We start from the raw sequence: 21,177 nt of genomic DNA, 5'->3' as shown, positions 1-21,177 counted from the left end.
CTGGCACTGGATCTTTTCTTTAGGCATTTTTACTGAACTTTTTCTCCTCACAGCATTTAAAACTGCTTGACTGGAGCACCCAGGGGCAGCCTCTAAGTGCCAGGAGCAGCACCAGGAGCGGTGTCTGGCAGAGGTGACACTCTGGCAGGTGGGACAACAGCTTCTGACTGAAGGATAAAATCAGCAGCAGCTCATTTCACACCCCTGAGCTCCCTCCCCAGGGAACCCAGCCCTGCCTCCCTCCTCACAGCCACAGCAGCCTGATGCTCTCCAGGAGAGGCTGAACTTTGCAGTGGGTGTTAAAAAGGGACTTTTCATGCTCTGTCAAGAGAGGCACAACTCAAAGAAACCCAAGGAAAACCCGTGACCCTTCTCCAGATGCCAAATTGAATCGACCCTGCACTCCATCTCTCTTATCAGCAGTCCCAGGGAGCTCTCCTGAGGTGAGGGAATTTCACTCCAGAGTGTGCTGGGCTTTCAGGAGGTTCCACAGAAGCCTGGAAAATGAGCTGTCAGCAGCAAATACTTCACAAGTGCAATAAACCCAGTGGCTGCACCACTCCTCTTTTTATTATTCCAAGGAACTGTTAAAGGAAGCTCTGTGAACCTCTGGTCTTTGCATCGATATCCTTTGGGTTTGTGGGGGGAAAAAAGGACCCAAAATATTTTGAAACTCTGGTTAACTGAAGTTAAGAAAACAGAACGGGGAAAACAAAAACTTTGAGTGAAGTTCCACATGCATATCTTTGGTTTGGTTTAAAGCAAACCAATTCACTCACTGAAATATCACTGCAATAAAAAAAAAATTGACATATTTTATTTACAACTGCCTTCCACCCTGCCTTGTACAAATAGGATCTGGAGGCACAAATCACAGAGATAATTTTGTCACCTGTTGGGGACCAGGTTTCCCTTGGCTGTCAGAGAGGTTCTTACCTCCATGGAGGATTGTTATGAACAAACCTGCTGAAAACCTACACAAGAAAGCAAGGATGGGTTTTTTTCACTGCCACATCCCCCAGCCAGTGACCTGCAGGGGTTTTGCAGTGTTTGCCTGCCTGTTCCCATTCCCAAAAAATCCCTTTGAGCTTCCAGGAAGTCTCAAAGTTCTCCCAGGGTGGAACTGCAAAGGAAGTTAACAAACTTTTTGTTTCTTGGGAAAGCAAGCTTGGAAATTGTGGAGTCACCACCACAAGTGTATCTTTGCTCAGAAAAAAATCACATTTGTAGAGGCCTTTGAGGTCTCTGCCAGCAGAACTCACTGAGTGCATTTAAAACATGCACAGGCCACTTAGGGGTGCTGGGAAATGCTTAAAAGGATGGCTCTAAAATGCTTGAAAAACTCACAAATATCCTTCACATCAGAGATCAGAAGGGCTGCACAGAATACATTGGTAAATTGAGGTTCTTATGCCACTTGTGGTCTTCTGTTTATTGCTTTATTAACTTAACAACACCAAGGACTTCAGCCTCCTTCTCCAGCCTACAAACTATTGCAATCCACAGCAAATGTGAAAATATTTCAAGGTTAAGCAAAAAGAATATGGATTCCTCATCACATGTTTGACCAAATGCATCCTTAATTAAATCTGTGTCTGTTCTGACACTTCAGGTAAAGCTGCTCTGTCCCAGACACCCCCTCCCTTCCCAGTCCAACTTTATCCATTGCCCAGGGTAAGTTCAGCTCCTCCAGGAAATGAGCTGGTGGCTGTTTTACTGTGCAGAACACGAAATACTCCTGCTTCTGTCCCTTCAGTGCTCTGAGAATGCAACTCCTCCTTATTCCAGCTGCAGGGCTTCATCCCAGGAATCCAGCAGTCAGAAGAGGGCTGAGCTCCCCAGGCTGGTTTGATGTTTGCTGTCTGATAGAGAAATTCAGAATAAGAGCAGAGTGGAAATTCAGTGGACACCAAGAGCCACCTCTACAGCCAAATGCAACGGGATGAACCCAGGACAGGAGCTGCAGCACTGCCCAGGAGCTGCAGGATCCAGGCAGGTTCAGGCCTTTGCAAACTCGCTGCATCTGAATTTCAAAGTAATGCAAATGATCCTCCCATAATTACACCGAGCCCACACCGTTATTAATTTCAAACTCTGAGAGGCACAGCCTAAAAAATTCAGCAGCTGCTGGAGGAAAATGTTCAGTTCAGGAGAAATCCTGCTTATTTGAACTCCTGGTTTATTTACTGCTCTAAACCAGCACACATGAAGAAAAACAGCTGAATTACCTGAATTACCAAGGGCTGAGGGTTGCTGCAGATTGACCAAAGCTTCCTTGATCTCACACAGGGTCTTGGCAAGGGGGGAAGCTGCCACCAGACCCTCGACCTCCAGCTCAGTCAGATAAACCAGCTGGAGAGCTAAACCTGGAACAAACAGGGGCATTTTTAAACCTAAAGGAAGAGGCTCTTCATGGCTGAAAGAAGGAAATCTTTTCCTGGGCAGAGGCAATGCTGTGAAGATCACAGAATGATGGTGTAGAATATTCTTGGCCTCCCCAAATTAGCATTTAATTATTATAGTGACATCCAGACTCTTCACTACAGGTGATCACTTAATATAAAGGTGTGAAGGGTCTGTAGGGATGGAAATTCCTTGACTTCTCTCCTACAGAGGAGGATGTAAAGGGATGGAAACTCCTTGACTTCTCTCTACAAGGGGATAGAGGAGGCAGAAGTGGCTGCCCTGCACCTCAGCAAAAAAATTATGTGAAAGCAAATAATAGAATAAATGGGGAAAAGTAATTCTGCATTTGCTGTGTTAGCAAACACAGACACCCCTTTTACCCTCTTAGCACAGAATCAGCCTCCTCTGACAGCACCTCACTGCTGTGGCACTGCCCTTACCCTGCTCCTCATGCCCAGGCAGGCTGGAAAAAGGATCTTTCCTGCTGAACAGCTCAGGATCCTGCGGAATAAAAAGGACTCAGAAGTTAAAGAAATGGAAAAACTCTCAGAAAGGTGAGAGATGGACCCAAACCTGCAGCTCACCTGCCCTTCTGATTTATTTTCAGTGGCCAGGCTGTGCAGGGAGGGCACGGCTCCCACTGCAGCCTGTGCTTGGATCCTGAGCTCCATCTCTGGGTTTGCAGCTCTGCTCCCGTCAGGAACGTTCCCAAGCAGCACTTCCAGAGCTCTCATTAACTCTGTCACCTCTTGCCACGGGGCACCTGATGAACCCAACATGAAACTTCCATGGGATTCCCCAGAACAACTTGGAAAACCGTGATTAAATCCAGAACAGCACCAAGAGCAGGAGCCTTTCTTTGGAAATGTCTCAGGATGCTTCATTTCATACAACATCTCCAAATAACCCCGTGCTCACTCCTCCCTGAGCTGCCAGACCTCTCCTCTGGCTGAACTCAGGTGCAGACAGGCTGCCAGCTCTTACAGAAAACTTTTCTGGGCTCTCTCAGGTGGATGAGCCAGGTCTTTTTGCAGCCTCCTCAGTGCTGCTGCTGTCCCTGGCTCTGCACCCTGCTCCTCTCACCTGCCTGGAAGTTGTTGTTCCAGTGATCTGCACCCACTGCTGCCCAGCTCTGCTCTGCAGCTTTCTGCTCACAGATCCCTTGCCTGGAAAAGGTTTTCAGGCCTTCCCAGTCCAGAGCTTGCACCGTGTCCTGCAGAAAGCAGCAGCATTATATTTTGCCAACCCCACAACTGACATTCAGCCCCTCATATAAAACCATATAAAAATTTATTTTATGCCAAAATAAACTACTGAAAGGAGCAACACCCATCCTTCGATAAACTTTCACTTCAGGGCAACCATTTAAATTAAAAATTGTGATGGTTCCAAGGCTCCCTTCCCTCAAATGCCTCTCCCCACTGACCACCAGGCTCTGGATGCTGTGGCTGATCCTGTTGTGGAACACCAGCACGTCCATCCTGTGCTTTGCCAGCTGAGAGGCCAGGTGCAAATTCTGATCCTCCAGCTTGTCGTAGAGGGTGCGGACACTGAAATCCTCCAGGAGCCTGGGGCTGAAGCTGTGCTCTGAAACACGAGGGGAAGGCTCACACTCAAACACTGCACACGAGGGAATGTGAGCTGGTCTCCCACGCTGCCTGCCCCTGGGAATTCTGTGTTCTGTGAGGAAGGAGGATGGATGAGGCAGGAGATGTGAGAGAAGGTCTCGTTCCCTAGCGAGGGGGAGGATGACAGAGCGTTACTATCAGCTCCTAAATGGTCCAGAAATCTGCCGGGATGCTCCCAGAGCTGTTCCCTGAGCTGCCCCCAGCATCACTGCCTGCTGCCATCTGCTGTTCCCTGTGAACATCCCGGAATTCTCATTCCCAGAAAGCAGACGAGGCCCGGGAGTCATGTGCCTTCAGGGAACAGGATAACCAGCAGAGGAAGCCAAGGAAAACACTTGTAAATCTTTATTTTCTTCACCCGACACCTGAACTCGCTGCTGTTTTAAAGGGCTTGTCAAGGAATTCACTCTCTTCATTCCTCAGGGAAAAATCTCCAACCCATCCCAGTGTCAGGGGGTTAAATTCCCTGGAATAAACCCAGGGTGGAAGCGTGTGTGCCTTTGGAAATGTGCACAGCAAAGTGCCCGTGTGGCCTCCTGAGAGTGCAGGAAATTCTGGGTGAGCAGGGTCAAAATACTGCACCTGAGAGAAGAAAATGGGGAGGAAGTGGGGAAAAAAGAACACTTGGGGCTGGCCCAGCACTTCACCTGCACTGGGCACTGCTCCTCTCTCTCCAGAGCCAGCATCTGCTCCAGATCCACGAGGACCAAGCATCTGATAGAACTTGAGGCTGGAGAGAAGGGCAAAGAGGGTGAAGAGCATCTCATTTTTCTCAGTGAGATCAGACCCCAGCTCAAGCAGAGGATGAATTTCTTGGGGAGGTTTTTTGTAGGACCATGCAGAGGCTGGTCTTTACCTGTCCTTAAGGAGGATGTACTCTGGTGGGACGTGGGGCTCCCCCAGGCTCCTCCATCGTGGCTTCCAGCTCTTTAGGGGGCTAATTTTGGGGCCAGCAGACTGGAACACGATGGCCAGGGTGGTCAGCACCAGCACGAGGAAGCCCAGGACAAAGAGGATTGCTGGGGAAGCCAAGAGGGAGGGTGAGAAGTGAGAAACACCAAAAAAACCCCATTTATCACCCTCTGCTCATTTTACTTCTGCTTCTTCTGGGAGAAGCTGGGGCAGGAGCAAAGTGTTTTCAGGACTGAGGGATCCAATTTATAAATTTTATAGATAATATATAAAATATTTGTATGTTTTATAGAGCCAGGATTGTGCTTGCACACCATGCTTTCATTTCTGCTGTTTCCTGGCCTCCCCCTGAAGGACTGGTGTGTGCACAGCACTCACACCCACACCTGGCCTGGAGCAGAGACCTTACCTGACCTTGTGTTTAGCTCTTAGTCAACTTTGAAATGCTGGATTTCATTTCAGCTCGGTTTATCATGGAAATACTCTGTCATTTTCTGCTTTCCAGCCAAGGAAAACAAAGCCCTCAGCTCCCTGGGCTCTCCAAACAGGGTGTGGGGAGAAGCACGACTGCTCCTTCCCTCTCTCAGCACCTCAGCTCCTGCACAGACAGGCTCTTGGCCAGAGAGCAGTGGACTTTGGGAAGCTCCACAGGAGCAAGGGATTAAAGCTGGCTAAGCAGAGCTTTGGTGGCCTTTCCAAAGAAAATGCTTGTTTAAACACACTGAAAGAGGACAGGAAAGGTCATGGGTAAGAACGGAGGGTGAAGGTGGGTATCTCAGAGTTCTGGCTGTACCTGTGATTGCAGCCCAGTTGGGAGCCAAGTGCAGATGCTGCTGCTTCAAAATGCCGTGTCTGGCCAGCTGGAACAGGGAGGAGGGCTGGAAGGACACGTCCCCAGGGTCACAGCTCACATTGGCTTTGTTCACTGTCACAATCAGGAAGCGTTCCTGAACGGAGCTGTCCCTGAAGACAAATGTCCCAGGCTCCAGGAAAACATGGGCAAACCTGGAAGAGAGAAGTGAGGAAGGTACCAGCTGATCCAAGCTTCCTCCAGCCTCCCTCTGTGAGGATGGTTAAACACAGGGACCTGAACACAGCAAAATTTGGTATTTTCACTACCAAAGACCTGCTGATTCTGTGAAAAACTCGCTCTCAGGTCCTGCCCACGATGCTGTTACCCACAGCAGGTGTTACCAGGAGATGTTGAGCTGAGTCTCCCGGATCAGGTGGTCCAGCCTCCGGAAGGGTCCGAAATCCCAGCCTGGGTTGTTGTTGTAGAGATGTTGCTTCTGGTAAATGGGGTAGTGGCTGGAGGCACGGTCTGGGGATGGGGCAGCACAGGGTCAGCAGCCCTGGGCCACCTCAGCTGGGACAGAACCGTGCAAAGAGCTGTGGAACTGCTTTTATAGGGCCATGCAGTTTCATTTAATTGAGTCTAATTATTGCCCCACAGAGATTTATGCTCTCACTCTACAGCAATCCAGCCAAAAAGCTGCAGGTAAGCCCCTGGCAGAGCCCAGACTGCAGTTCTGGGGTCCAGGAGGTGAAGGGATGGATCCATGCAGGATGTCCAGCGTGGAGCCACTGCTCTGAACGGGTCTGGGCACACAAATGTGCTCAGCCCCAGCCACACTCACCCTGGGAATTGATGCTGAGCTGGAAAAGGATCGTATCCCCTGCTTCCAGACACACCACTGGGTTAGGGATGAGGGGCAAGGCCTGGCTGTCTTTGGGGGAACTCCTCTGCACTCTGTGCCCTTTCTGCAGCAGCTGATCTGAGGAAAAATCTCCTGCCACAGGCAAGAGAAGAAACCAAAATAAAAGTTTCCTCACTGTAAAGTGACCAGCATGTGACCACCCCAGACCCTGGGCAAGGAAGATTTATCTAATTTGTATCTGTGGGCAATTACAGCTCATAAAGACAAATCCACTCACCTGGCAACAGATCTGGCTCCAAACAGAGTTTCCCTTCTAGTTCCTTGGAAATCCCGAATCCTGCAATCTGTATCTGACCCGTTCCCAGGCAGTTACCCACACAGTCAGTGAATTCCCCACTGTTTACTCCCAGACAGAGCAAGGTATTTCCCTGCTTTCTAAATAGTTTGGAGCATCTAAAAATTAATTCCCTCTGTGCCAGCTTGCTGTCCAGTGGCTGTGCCAGCATGGGAGGAAATGGATGGCCTGGTGTGGCTGGAAATTGGGCTCCCTCTCAAGCCTTACCTGTGAGAAACGCATCCAGAATTTCTGTGCTGGAGACAATGAAACCCAGCACTCCCTGGGGACTGAACAGAACCAGATGCACCCTCTGGCTGCTCTGCACGTGCTCATCTGGGCCCAGGACGTTTGACACCTCCTGTGGGAAGCAGAGGGAACTCTGATCAGTGATTCAATCGACCCTGGTTTGTGGTCAACCTTCAGTGCAGCTGTAAAAGGCTGCTCTAGGTGTTTTTCCCCTGTAATTCAGGAATTGCTGCCTCACCTGGAGGAGTTCCTTCACCCCACTGTGATTTCTGGGCTCTCCCAGACCTGTACATTTAGGAATCAATCCCTCCCTCCACACCTACCCTCGCTTGCCCCTGGTTCATCCTCAGCAGCAGCTCTCTGTGGGTGCCAAAGCCCAGGGAGAGGCGTGGGGCTCTCAGCAGGCACAGCTGGTCACAGAGCTCCTCAGCAGAGACGTACTGCTTGCAGCGACATCTGAAAAAGGGACAAACCCTTGCTCAGTCCTGGTCCCTCAGCAAACAGCTACAGCAGAGCCCCAGTCTCTCACAGCCCACAGGGTGGATGATCCTACCCTGTCCCCACTGAACAAAGGGTGGAGAGAGCTCCCTGTCCATCTCATCAGCACCGTGCCTGCTCTTCAGGGCCAGAACGTGACACCACCAGTGCTTGGTTGGTGTCTAGCAGACACCACCTTCACTCTGTGACGGGGCACTACACCCCTCCCCAAAGCTCAGCTCCAGGAAAATGGTTGAAAGGATCAGAGTATGATTTTGATCCAGCAGATTTCTGTGCAACTCATGCCAGGGCGAGATTTTGCAACACAGAAATTCATCCACAAAGAGGAAAAAAGTGGTGTCATGTGAGAAGAACTGTTTTCAGCATCTCCCTGCTAATGGCAGGGGGTTGGAACTAGGTGGTATTTAAGGTCCTTTCCAACCCAAAGCATTAAAGATGTCGAAGGGGGGAAACAAGGATTGATTTCTAGTTGGAATTAAATAATTTTGAATGTCCCTTCCAAGACAAACCATTAAAGATGTGGGTAGGGGTGGGACAAGGATTGATTTCTAGTTGGAATCAGATCTTTAAGGTGCCTCAAAACCCAAACCAATCCATGATGATTAAAGATGTGTGGGGAGGAACAGGGACTGATTTTCTCATTTCTGGCCTACATCTAACAGAGAGACAATCCACTTTAGAGTAGCTCAGCCTGAGGTGAGAAAATGTGAGCTCTGTCCACACTCCCCTTGTCTCCACCCAAGACACAAAACCACCAGGTCATGTTGAAAATACAGGAAATCCCCCCCAGGGAGATGAACAGCACCAATGGCTGAGCACTGAAAGCACAAACCTCCACAGACAGGAACTCCACCGACAGAAAATTTCCCAAAAAAACACCTCCCACAGCCCAACCCTGCCGTGACCTCGTGGGCTCAGGGCTAACTGAGGAGTGTTTTTGTGCTGGTGGGACTCACATGCCCAGCTGTGCGTGGAGCTCCCCTCCCGCAGGCCCGCAGGTGGGAGCGCAGTCGTGGCGCTCGGGGACGGCGCAGCGGCGCGTGGACGCCAGCCGGACCTCGCCAGGGGCACACAGCTCATCCACCTGCAGAAAAACCCACCCAGACACGCTCCAGAGCTTCAGCTGAGCTGCAGCATCCTTAAAGTCCTCCTCCTCCCCGTTGCTGTGCTTCAGACATGCGACATAAAGGCAATCCTGATGCCTTCATTTTTAGCTTTCACATTTTCCAGGCTCTGCACTGGTAGCTAACTCTGAACTCCACACAAAGTGTCAGCCAGTTCTCCTCACAGCTCAGGCACACACAACAATCCTTCCCCAGCCCCACAGCCAAGGGCAGCGCTGCAGCTCCAGCCCCAAAAAGCACAAGCAGCAGGGAATTGAGGAGAGCAATCTGGGAGGATGGGACTGCATCACCTGCAGCTGCAATTGCACAATTCACCCCGAGATGGAAATGGACCAGAACTGATCCAAGTGTGAAACTCCTGAGCCGGGGCCCATCTTGGGTGGAGCCAGGGCCGGGCTCTTGCAGTGGCCAAGGTGATCCTTGGAAGGGCTTTTAATAAATCCCTGCTTTATTCCTTTAACTCTGGCCAGCCCCTGCTCCAGGAGCCTCTCCAGGCATTAATCCAACAAGGAAAGCATCAAAGAAAGCACACAACAATTTCACCTCCCAACCCCTTTTAAGGTTCTAATTCTCTTCAGCTGCAAGAAAATGTTTGAAAGAACCAGGGTATAATTTGGACACTCTAGATTGCTGTGGAACCCATGCCAGGAGGGGCTTTTGCACTAGGGGAGTTCATTCAAAAAGAGGAAAAAAGTGGCATCATGCAAGGTACAAACAAGAAGTTGTTTTAGTGTCTCCCTGCCTGTGGCAGTTCTAAACAAGAACTTCATATTAAAGGAGGTTTAAATTCCTGCACCTGTCATCCATGTGAGACACTGTGCTGCTCCCACTGCCCTGCCATGGAATGATCCTTTACTTCCATCCCTTACTGAATTTAAATTTAACCTCACAAGATCCTGGTAAAGAAAACCTCCTACAAGAAAGAGCCAATAAAACACCCAAAAGATTTGTTTGGCTTAGCCTAAGGCCTGAACACTCCCCCTCTCCTGCACATCACACAACAGTTTTGGTTCAGTTTTGGTTCAGAGCCTGATTTTACCTGAGGTCGGCAATCCTGATCACTGTTGCTGTCGGGATCTTTCTTGCCTCTTTCATCATAATAAACATAACCTGCCTGGCAGATGCAGGAGGCATCTGAGTGCTGGAAAGCTCTGTTCAGCCCATGGCAGGTACAGCTGGTGGCACCTGGGAGAAGAGCTCGGATGTAGGGTGGGGAATACAGCCTGGAACAACCGTGCTGGCTGGAAAGGAGCAGCTCCTGTGCTCACAACTCTTTATCAAATCCCACTGCTCATTTCAGTGCCACTGCTGGAGTCTGTGCACCCCTTCCAGGGCAGAGCTGAGCCCCAGGACAGCCAGCTGGGGCCAGCCTGCAGCAGCACAGCCTTAGAGCATCTCCTGCAGCACCCATTTAGCCAGAGATGCAGAAAGGCCCCGCTGCTCGTTGGCAGCAGGGTTTTGTCAAACCCTCTGTTATTTTGTATGCCCTGGATAAAGACCCAGCCAGGCAGGGCTGCCAAGCCCCTCTCTCATGCCTCAACAGCCTCAAATCCTCCTGATTTGAAAGGCTGGGGCAGTGCTGCACATACACTAAGTGAGGAATAAACACTCTTTACTTTTCCAGTTTCCAGCCTTTTCCCACTTTATCATGCCCTCAGGGCTCAATTTTGGCTCAAAAACACCCCGAGATTTAATAGAATCCCCCCAAATCCTGGCTAAAGTGATCTTGGTGAAACTTCACCACTGTCAAAGCAAGATAGAGCAAGAATTAATAGAGCTGCTCAGCTCTCCTTTCCTTTAGGGAGATCAAATCTTCTTGGGTCAGAGTGTAAGAAGGGAAAAAAGAGCTTTGCAATTGGAATCCTTCTCCTGGGTGGGATGGGAGGAGCAGCTGGGCATGGGCAGCACCCCCAGCTCCAGGAGGATGCCAGGAACATCAGGAAACACCTCAGCAGAGGGGAAAATTCCGCTCACACCAAAAAACTCACCCGGCTGCGAGGAAGAAGAGCTGCCACAGGGGAAGCAGGCAGGCTGGGCAGGGAGGTGATTGAAGGTGCCAGCAGGACAGGCCTGGCAGTCCCCTGGGTGCTTGGCAAAGGGGCTCCTCCCGTGGGTGCCCGGGGGACAGGGCAGCGGGGCAGGGGACAGGGCAGGGCAGTAGTGGCCACGGGGACAAGGCTGCTGCTGGTAGCTGTCACTGCCTGGAGAAAGGGGTGGCATTAGGGACCCCAGCAAGTGCTGAGAGAGAGGCAGAGAGCACTTGCTTGTCCCAGTGATCCATCTACACACGTCTCTCTATATATAGATACGAGTCTGTATGAATACACACTTTTTAAAGATCAGCGCTTTTCAGTCTAATTCATGTTGAAATATAAATCTCAGTTTTTTCTTTCCCCCAGCCCTTCCACCGGCTAAATCCAGTGGCAAACCCACGTGACAGCCCACACCAGGGTTTTATAACTGCAGAGGATTGAGAGCTTTGCCCACACACATCTCAAAACTCTCTGCTCCCAGTTTAAGCTCCTCTTCCTTGCCCCACTCCCCCGTGGAAGCTGAATTTACCTGGTGGGCAGGTGAAGCCAGCTGGGCAGGGCTGGCAGGGCGCTGAGATCAGGGGGTCACTGCGGAAGGTCCCTGCAGCACAAACTCTGCAGAATCTCTCAGCTGAGCCCCTGAGGCCAGGCAGGCTGAGGGCCATGTGCCCTCCTTCGCAGGGCACCGGCTGGGCACTGCCCGGGGGGCAGTAGTACGGGAACACACACCTGGGAGGCAAAACAGGGCAGCAAAAGGGAAGGAAAATCTCTGAAAATGATTTCTGCATTCAGTGATCAGTGAAAACATGGGGCAAAACTAAAAGAGGTTCCCAAGCTAAGCAGAAACTATAAATCCCCACCCTATTCCATCACCAAATCCGTGGCTGCAGCCACAAAGATTCCTTTGCTTTTGCACCATGCACAGAGGCTGTGGTTCAGGTTGGATCCTAGGCACAATTCCCAGTTGGTGGTGTTTTGAGGAGCTGGAGGCTGGCTGTACCGAGCCCCAGGTACTCACAGCTGCTCGGGGCTGGTGTAGGTCCAGGATCCCTCGGGACAGTGGTAGCCAGCAGGACACAGGGGAGGCTCTCCTGTCACAGCACCACAGTAAGAGCCAGGCCTGCAGGGCTTGGGATTTACCGACCCTGGGGGAGAAACAGTGCTTGCTGTGACAGTCCCAGAACAGGAGAATCTGTGTCTGGGAGGCAAGAGAGCAAGGAGGCTTTTCCATAAATTCTCTGTTTTTCCTGCTGCTCCCAGAACTGTTGGGAACCAGTTTATTATTTAGTATAGCATGCTGACACCTCAGTGCCCAGCACTGCATGAAAATATCTCCTTTTCCAAGCCCAGAGCACTTCCTTGGTGACTTCAGCTAAAAAAAAACCCAAGGAGGGCTGAGAGGGATCATGGCCTGGGAGGATGGGATAAGAGCCACTGCTAAATCCCTGCTGATCCATCATCTGGGCTCAGAAATGACTGGAAAGAAGGAAAACAAAGTGTCACCTGCTGGGCACTCATAGCCAGGTTTGCAAGGTATTCCCTGGGTGTTGGGGAGCCCTGTCTGGGCTGGATCTGGGCAGTAATATCCAGGAGAACAGGGATCACACTCTTCCAAGGATTTTGCACCAGGTTGGATCCTGGAAGTGCCAGCTGGACAGAGGAAAGTGTCCCCTTTGCCAGGGCACCAGTAGCCAGGGGGACAGGGATAATCCTCAAAGCTGGCCAGGCCTGTGGGGAACAGAAAGGAGTGAGGAAAGGAAAGGAGGCTGGGTGGCCAGGGGGAATTTGGGACAAAGGCTCTTAGGTGGCTGTGGGCAGGAATTCCCTCTCCCTTTCCCTGTCTCATCGTGGGGAATTTTGTAACCCAGAGGTGGGAAAGGGACGGAATTTTATCATGCAAAGGAGGGAAAGGGAGGGAATTTTGTCACCCAGAGAGGTTAAAGGGAAGGAATTTAAGGGTGGAAGGAAGATAATTTTGCCATTCAGAGGAAGGAAAGGGAAGGAATTTTGTCATGCAGAGGAAGGAAAGGGAGGGAATTTTGTCAATCAGAGGCAGGGAAGGGAAGGAATTCTGTCACCCACAGAAGGGAAGGGGAGAGAATTTTGTCACCGAGAGGTGGAAAAAGGGCTGGCTTTGCTCTGCACTCACCTGGCAGGGGACAGTGACACCCCGAGAACACTGAGAGGGGACAGTGACACCCTGAGGGCACTCACTGGGAAGGGACAGTGACACCCTGAGGGCACTGAGAAGGGACAGTGACACCCTGAGGGCACTGACTGAAAAGGGACAGTGACACCCTGAGGGCACTGACTGGGAAGGGACAGTGACACCCCGAGGACACTGAGAAGGGACAGTGACAGCCCAAGGACACTGAGAAGGGACAGTGACACCCCAAGGGCACTGACTAAAAAGGGACAGTGACACCCCAAGGGCACTGACTGAGAAGGGACAGTGACACCCCAAGGGCACTGACTGAGAAGGGACAGTGACAGCCCTTGGACACTGAGAAGGGACAGTGACAGCCCTTGGACACTCACCCGGCAGGGGACAGTGGAAGCCCGGCGGGCAGGGCTGGCACTCCGCCAGGCTCCGCGCTCCCGGGTGCCCACGGAAGGTCTGTGGAGGGCACTCCCGAGGGGCCAGGACACTGCTCTGCTCACTGCCATTGCTCCCAAAGCAGTAGTGTCCCAAAGGACATGGATGGGCCTCGGAGTCCCCTAAAAATCACAGGAAGAGGGTGTAGGGTGTGTCCCCAATGCCAACAGAACACCTTTGCTCTGTGTCCTGCACCATCCCAACCCTTCCTCTGCCAGGTGGCACCCAGGGATGTCACTGGCCAATGCCTCTCTTCTCTGCAGAGCTCATCACTGCCAGGGCTGTCCCAAAATTCCACATCCAACACCCAATCCATCCTCTGGGATGGGGGAAAAACGGGATGGGGTTGGGTAAAATGGGAGAAAAAGGGGCTGGGATTGGGGAGGGTGTGGGGGAAATGGAGCTGGAATGGGGAAAATGGAATGGGAATGGGAGAAATGAGAGAAAAAGGGGATGGGATTGGGGAAATGTGGGGGAAATGGCTGGTAAAGGGAAAATGGGGCTGGAATGGGGGGAAATGGGGCTGGGATTGGGTAAAATGGGAGAAAAAGGAGATGGAGGTGGGGAATGGAACTGGAATGGGGGTAAATGGAATGGAACTGGGTAAAATGGGAGAAAAGGGGGCTGGAATGGGGAAAAATGGGATGAGAAATGGGGCAGGAATGGGATTGGAAATGGGATGGGATCAAGAAAAATGGGATTAAAAGGGCTGGGAATGGGTGAAAAACTGGCAAAAATGGGGGGGGGAAAGGGTCTGGTATGGAAGAAAATGGGGCTGGGAAATCAGGGATACACAAAACTCTCCTGAAAAGCAGCTCCCAGCCCTTCCCTCAGTGTTTAGCACCCAAACCTGCTTTGCACCAGTGGCCAGGCGGGCAGGGCAGGCAGTCCTCCCTCCTCCCAGCCCCTGGAAGAGCTCTGAGAGTGTTGGCAGGACACGGTGTGGGCACCTCAGAGCCCTCCAGGCAGTAGTAACCTACAAAAATGGGTGGAAAAGTGATAAAAGTAAAACATGCAAATCTTCCAATGGCAAAAACGACAGAGCCAGAGTCTGCTGTTGCTGTGGAATGAACTTTTACAGCTGTTGGGAAGTCAGGAGCCTTCAAACTCTTCTGGACTGACAGCTCAGCACAATAATTTCCAGATGGCCTTTTTGGTCTGGCATACTTTGGTCCAAAAAACTCCAAAATGAGGAAATCGATGAGCAATGATAGTTTTAATTAGACATAATGCAATGTATTATGCAATATATTATACACTCCACCTGGTCAGCAGCAGGTCAATGCCCTGAGGTGTGGATATGACTGAGATCCTCACCTACCTGCGGGACACAGCCCTGCACACACCTGGCCCCAGCGGCAGCCGGCCAGGAAGCGCCAGGAGGAGGGGAGGCCTTGGGGAGCAGCCTGGGAGCTCCCAGACAGGCAGAAATATCCAGCAGCACATTTCCCTTCCAGCTTTCCATGCCTGGAGCAGAGAGGAGAAGGAGAATTTGTGTACTCTGAGCTGCTGCTGCTGGTTTGGTGCAAAAGCAGTGGATTGGCACTGGGAACTCTGCGAGGTTGGCAGTGAAAAATAACTTCTGACATGAGAGAGAAAATAGACACATTTTTCCAGTTATAAAATCATGTAGATGGCTAAAGTGAGCCAGTTCAAATTCCATGGAGATTGTGGGTGACTTTCCACCAGGCTGGACTTTCTGTATTATTCCCATGGTTTCATAAATGCCACCCACAGCTCTTTCAGCTGCTTCTTTGTGCCACAGCAATGATGCCAGACCGCTTTTGCCTCCCGGAATTCACTGATCCAATGTCTCTGTACCCAAATCTGTGGCTAAGCTTCTATTTCTTTTTCTTTGAGTGAGAGAAATGCAGCAGAGGACTCAGGAATAACTTTCCCAGCACAAAACAAGGATGTCAAACTACTTCAGAGGAAGGGAAAAAACACCAGGGTGAAACGAATCTTAACCTGCAGTAGTGGCCAGGGAGGCAAGGCAGGCATTCCTTCTCATTCCAGAGGCCAGTTGTGTTTTCAGGAGTGAAGGTGCCTTCAGGACAGGTGAGAGGAACTTGTGTCCCTAAAAGGGAGAGCACAGAGACAAAAATAAGATTGTTGTGGAGTGACAAGGCTCTCGAGCTGTACCAAGTGACTCTCAGGTGGCCACTGTGCCACGCTGGCTCGTTGCCACCTCCTCATCACCCGGCCTGGGGGAGACACTGAGGATTGCACATCTCTGGGGTCACAGGCAGGCACAGCAGGTGACAGTACCTGGGGGACAGTAGCAATGAGGAGGGCAGAGCCTGGGGTCCCCTGCCACCAGCTCCTGGCAGTAGAATCCTCTCTGGCACGGGATGCAGGAGGCAGAGCCCGGGGCTGGCTGGTACTGCCCAGCAGGGCACGGCCTCGGCACGGCTGTCCCTGAGCCACAGAAGTGACCCTGGAGGGAAAGAGGAGGGAGAGCATTTCATGGAGGTAGTGATGCCTTTTTGGGCTACCTAAAAACAGAGGCCAGACAAAATTCAGAGAATAAAAAGCAGTTCTATTTGCTGAAGGGCTTTCAGGTACATTTAGGGCAGACAAAGCCCCCACAGGTCACAGGTTTTGACACTTTTATGATTTTGGTCCATTTGCACATTTGGGGTTCATCTCCCAATTCCAGCTGCAGGGAATGAAGGAATTTCCCCCAAGTTTTCTGCCCCCAACTCCCTTTTGTTTCCATCTCTGGGGGCCTGAGGCAGTGAGGTGTCCTTGATTGCCAGGCCTGGAGAGGAATTGTTGTGTGTGCCCAAAGTGGGGAAGCAGCAGTTCCCAGTGTGTGTGGAGTTTGGAGTCACACACTGAGGAATGGCAGGAGTACAGATGTGTGAGAAACAGAAACAGTTAAAATCCCAAGGCATCATTCCTCTCCTTTAGAGGCTTGACAAGGCTTCTACCTTATCAAGTCTCTTTTCTAAATATCTACTAATAGCAGTATCTACCTAACAACAGCAAATATCTGCCAAAGCTAGGGCTGGATAAATCCCAGGGTCACCCAGACCTCTGTGTGGATGTGACCAGCGTTTCAGGGTGACCCTTTGCCACTGTGGGCCACGAGCAGCCCTGCCCAGAGCTGAGATCTCCCCCCAGCAGTACCTTGGGGCACAGGAACGCCATGGGGCTGACAGAGCTGAAGTTTGCAGGGCAGTAAAAGCCCTCAGAACAAGGTCCTGTGGGAGAGCTGAGCCCCGTGCTGGCACAGAAAGCCCCGGGGTAGCAGGGCACACAGCTGTCCTGGGAGTCACCTCCTGAGGGACACAAACACCATGAACAGGGACAGCTGCCAGCACCAGCGGCGCTGTTTGAACTGCAGGCCTGTGGCCACCATCACCGACCCCAGGGGCCACTGAAGTGACCACAGGTCAGCCATGGGGGCGGTCACACTCACCAGTGGCGTTGTTGAGGGTGCCAGCTGGACAAGGAACCGGGAATGGAGTTCCCTTGGGACAGTAGTGGCCCAGAGGGCAGGGCCCGCTGAGGGGGAACCTTGGTGTCCCCCGTGGGGTGGCATTGGCGGCTCCTCCTTCACAGAAGTAGCCGGCAGAGCAGGGCCCTGAGCACACACAGGGAGGAACCCCTCACACCCCAGAAACCTTCTGAGAGCAGCCAGAGCCCGTCCCTGTCCCGGGTTATCTGTGCTGATAGCCTGGGCTGGTCACCTTTGCTTTGCCTTTCCTCTCCCCATTAACCCCTGGCCTCCATCCCTTTCTTCACTCCACTGACCTCACTGCTGTTTGCTCTCCTTATCTCCTCTCTAACTGTCCCCACACTCTTCCCTGCGGGAAGAATTCTGCTCTTTTCCTTCCAGGAATCCAGCCCGGAGTTTTGGCCCAGGCACAATTACTCTGTGTATAAATGGGAGGGGAAGGATTTTGGAGAATGGAAAGAGCAGAGATAAAATGTTAAAGCAAAGGGAGAGAGAGCAGAAAAAAAAACAAGGGAGAGAAGGAAAAGCAATGCAGTTACAGAAATAACTGTTAAATAAAAGTAATAATAAAACCAAATAAAAGTAATAATAAAACCAAATAATAATAGTAATAGTACTAAAATAAAATAATAATTAAATAAAAATAATAATAAAACCAAATACAAATAATAATAAAACCAAATAATGGTAGTAATAATACTAAAATAAAATAATAATTAAATAATAAGAAATAATAAGAAAATAATGAAACATTAAAAGAGAATGGATATTATAATATAATATCCATTATATTTTATAATACTTATATATATTATATAATAAATAATATAATGATAAATATAATGAAATAAATAATGATAATGAGAATAATGATAATGATAATGATGATAATGATGATGATGATGATGATAATAATAATAATAATTAATAATAATAATAATGATGATGATGATGATGATGATGATGATGATGATGATGATGATGATAATAATAATTTGAAACCAAATCAAATAATAATGAAACCAAAATAAATGTTGAGTGAGAAGAATGAAACAGAGGGAAGAGGAGGGTGATACGCACAGCCTCTGGGTGTCCTGCCACAGCCTTTACCCCATTCCCAGAGATGTTTCCCGTTTCCCCAGATGCTCCAGCCCCAGTGCCCACTGCTGGGGCAGGTTTGTTGTCAGCCAGACTCACCATCGGGCTCCCAGTTGGCCTCTCCCTGGCAGAAGCTGCCAGCAGGGCACTGCCTGCAGGCTGTGGGTGCCAGCGCCCCCTCCAAGGGGCTCAGTGTCCCCTCGGGACAGGGCAGGGGCACGGCAGTGCGGCCTGGACAGAAGTACCCTGCCGTGGAGAGGGCCAGGAAATGTCACATTTCGGTACACACATAGAAAATAAGAGCCTTGTTACCCTTGTAAAATCACGGCTTGGGCCTGCTACTTCAGCCAAGCACAGCTAACAGCCAGCCTGGGAAGATCTGTAAGAAAATCTGCACCGGAGCCAAAAGAGGCTTCTGCCCCTGTTCCTTCCCTCTGCAGGGAATAACCAAAAGGACAGTATTCTTCCCACTCTTCCAAGATCTTTCTCTCTAAGGTTTCTCTATGATAGTAATAGTCAGCAACGATTATTTAGAGTGAAAGTGAGCCAAAATTTTATATACATATATACAAGTGGTATATACAAGTAGTAGTGGTATACTATATACAAGTAGTAGTAGTAGTAGTAGTAGTTAGCAAATATCCATGTTTCATTTGGATAATTGCAACTTCTCTCTTGGGACTCTGCTGTTTGTTCACTACAGTGGAAGCTGTGAAACATCTTTTGTTTAGGAGACAAGAACGTAAGCACTGTTGGAGAGTTTTTGACAGATGCGTGTACTGGCGCTACAAACCAACGAACTGAGGTGCAGTAAGTCACAAACCAATTAGAACGAAACACGGCACCTTTAGAAAACCACGTAGACATAAACTATGAAGAATATTGCGCATGAGGAATAAACACCTTACACATCCATCCTTGCAGCAAGGAGGAGACACTGCTCCCAGCCAGGGCAAACCCCTCACTCCCTGAGCGGAGAGAGGAGGCTGGCGGTGCCCTGCGCTCACCTCTGGGGCAGCTGCGGGGCTGCACGGTGCCAGCCCCGGCACAGCACAGCCCCGGCGGGCACGGCAGGCAGGAGCTGGCCCCCGGCTCGGGGCTGAAGGTGCCGGGCTCGCAGGGCAGCTCCAGCCCCGAGCCCGCCGGGCAGTAGGAGCCGCTGGGACACCGGTACCCATGGATCCCATCCGAAGGGCACGGAGCGGAGTTTCCTTCCAGGCAAACATAGCTGGGGAGAGAGAGAATCCACCTGGATTGGGAACGCCAGTCCTGCTCATGGCTGATGCTGGGGGCATGCAGAGAACCAGCCCTGGAAAACACAGCTTGGTCTGGCTGTGCCAGAAGCTTCGCCTCACTTTGTGCCCTGAAACTCCTGGGAAAAGGCCTTTTTTACCAAAATTATGATATGATATGATATGATATATGATATAATATATTTTGATTAATATATGACTTTGCTGAGCTTCTTTTTATCCCCAGTGCTCTCTTCCCTCCCTCCCAGCCCCTCACAATGAGCAAAGATGAAGGAATTCAGAAACCATGATGATTCTAAGAGCTGAGCAACAAAGAAATGAGAGGTGTGATCATACAGACAAGGATTCAAGTGATAGAGTTTCTCTAGAAGAAAAAGTTCCCACTCCTGAAGGAAAACAACAGAGTGGGAAAGGAACAGCACTGAATGAAAAGCAGAAAAGCAGCTTCTTTTTTTGCCTGGAAACAAGAGCAGTTCCAAGTGAGCAGCAGGTTCTGAGCAGTGATGGATGCTGTGCGATAAAGGTGCTGAAAATCATCAAACTCCTCCTATGGATTTTGGAAGTTGAGAGTCATTTATAATTTATATTTCATTTCCATCCAGCTCAGAAAGTCTTGATCATTGCTGCTACAGCTACGCTATAATAATTTTTAGGGTTAATGGAAATTTTGGGAAAGCTTAAAGTTCAATTAGGACAGGTCAAATCCCTCATATTCCCAAGAATAATTATTTTCAGTCCTTCTCAACGTAGCTCTCATTGCATTCCCAATACAATGGGAATACAATTGAAGTTAGCTTCAACTTCTAAACAAATTTCATTGAGATTTTCTCTGCTCCATTCTACAGCCAGCTCCTCTCAGAGATCTCATGAAATCTCATTACACTGCACTGAAATCACTTCTTAGACTCTGTTACACTTATAAAATAAATCCAATTTCTGTATCCTCTTGCCCCGAGGCTCATGAGAGGGACAGACACTGCTCAGGGCACTGTTCACAGCCTGGGAACGGTGCCTTGTCCCTGGCTCTTGCACCACCTTGTGGGAGAAGAGGACTCAGAAAGGGAAAAAAAGGTGAAATTCTCAGCAAGTGTGATTATGGAACTAAATAAGGGATTTGCAGCAGCAATTCATTTGTAATATTGATTTTTTTTCCCCTTGAAAACAGAGAAGAAATATTTATAAGAATATCAGGCAAAGGTGAAGGGAACAGGAATGTCTGTGAACACCTACAAGGAGGCACCACGTCCCAACCAAAGGGCTGTGGATGAGCCCAGGATGTGGAAATTTGGATGTCCCTTGGTTATGAGGCACAGCAAGGCTGTGTTTGGTCACTGCCCAGTGGCAGTGCCACTCACCCTGGGTCACACAGCGATGTCTGGGCCAGCTCAGCCAGCCCTGGGCCACTGCAGACCCTCCCAGCAGGGCAGGGCTGGCACTGCTCCTCTGCCCCCAGGCCCACGGCACCGGACAGGGACCCGGGGGGACACGGCACGGGATGCTCGGTGCCACCGGGGCAGAAGTGACCCACGGGGCAGATGTCATTGCCAGGCAGGGCAGGGCTGGAGGATTCCACCTGGATGAGGAAAATACAGGGGAAAAGCGTTACCAGGAGGAGATTTGGCACAGTGGGCACAGAGAGAGGTTCTGGGCAGGGCACACGGGGGCTGAGTCCTGCAAATTTGCTGCCTCTGAAACTAAAGAAAGACCATCGGCATAAAAAGGCTCCTGAAGGGTGCTTTTCCTGTTCCTGGTGGCATATTTTGGAGATGTCAGACCCCGTGCTCCTGTGCAACGTAGAAATGAAAGCCTGGCCAGAATTTATCCATGGGCAGCCAGGTATTCCAGCAGACATCAGGAGCAGCACATCCCTGCAGCTGAGGGAGCAGAAATGCTTGGAAAACATCCCTCCAGCAGCCAGGAGAGTG

General features: G+C 50.4%; 1 protein-coding gene across 1 annotated transcript in view; it reads right to left on the bottom strand.

Moving 5' to 3' along the window:
- Positions 1 to 1,411: 1,411 nt before the first annotated feature.
- The window catches only part of LOC111939391 (uncharacterized), a 45,542-nt gene continuing 25,776 nt past the window's right edge, over positions 1,412 to 21,177 (bottom strand). The window contains exons 37-65 of the mRNA XM_086860974.1: positions 20,608 to 20,825; positions 19,007 to 19,227; positions 18,099 to 18,245; positions 16,863 to 17,027; positions 16,571 to 16,722; positions 15,707 to 15,875; positions 15,407 to 15,515; positions 14,760 to 14,905; positions 14,289 to 14,414; positions 13,381 to 13,560; positions 12,346 to 12,570; positions 11,861 to 11,987; positions 11,372 to 11,571; positions 10,798 to 11,010; positions 9,849 to 9,994; positions 8,642 to 8,769; positions 7,511 to 7,643; positions 7,167 to 7,299; positions 6,584 to 6,736; positions 6,141 to 6,267; positions 5,740 to 5,951; positions 4,891 to 5,053; positions 4,682 to 4,764; positions 3,833 to 3,993; positions 3,490 to 3,619; positions 2,991 to 3,169; positions 2,847 to 2,907; positions 2,229 to 2,366; positions 1,412 to 1,862 (exon numbers count right to left, since the gene is read on the bottom strand). Coding sequence (XP_086717100.1) covers positions 1,819 to 1,862; positions 2,229 to 2,366; positions 2,847 to 2,907; positions 2,991 to 3,169; positions 3,490 to 3,619; positions 3,833 to 3,993; positions 4,682 to 4,764; positions 4,891 to 5,053; positions 5,740 to 5,951; positions 6,141 to 6,267; positions 6,584 to 6,736; positions 7,167 to 7,299; positions 7,511 to 7,643; positions 8,642 to 8,769; positions 9,849 to 9,994; positions 10,798 to 11,010; positions 11,372 to 11,571; positions 11,861 to 11,987; positions 12,346 to 12,570; positions 13,381 to 13,560; positions 14,289 to 14,414; positions 14,760 to 14,905; positions 15,407 to 15,515; positions 15,707 to 15,875; positions 16,571 to 16,722; positions 16,863 to 17,027; positions 18,099 to 18,245; positions 19,007 to 19,227; positions 20,608 to 20,825 — 4,389 coding nt within the window. The 3' untranslated portion in view covers positions 1,412 to 1,818. The remainder of the gene's footprint in view (positions 1,863 to 2,228; positions 2,367 to 2,846; positions 2,908 to 2,990; positions 3,170 to 3,489; positions 3,620 to 3,832; positions 3,994 to 4,681; positions 4,765 to 4,890; positions 5,054 to 5,739; positions 5,952 to 6,140; positions 6,268 to 6,583; positions 6,737 to 7,166; positions 7,300 to 7,510; positions 7,644 to 8,641; positions 8,770 to 9,848; positions 9,995 to 10,797; positions 11,011 to 11,371; positions 11,572 to 11,860; positions 11,988 to 12,345; positions 12,571 to 13,380; positions 13,561 to 14,288; positions 14,415 to 14,759; positions 14,906 to 15,406; positions 15,516 to 15,706; positions 15,876 to 16,570; positions 16,723 to 16,862; positions 17,028 to 18,098; positions 18,246 to 19,006; positions 19,228 to 20,607; positions 20,826 to 21,177) is intronic.

Source organism: Cyanistes caeruleus, chromosome 23 (genome assembly GCF_971803275.1).
Source record: "Cyanistes caeruleus chromosome 23, bCyaCae1.hap1.1, whole genome shotgun sequence".
In the NCBI taxonomy this organism is placed as follows: Eukaryota; Metazoa; Chordata; class Aves; order Passeriformes; family Paridae; genus Cyanistes; species Cyanistes caeruleus.
Note: the sequence above shows the minus strand (reverse complement) of the source record. Positions and strands in the feature narration are given on the sequence as shown.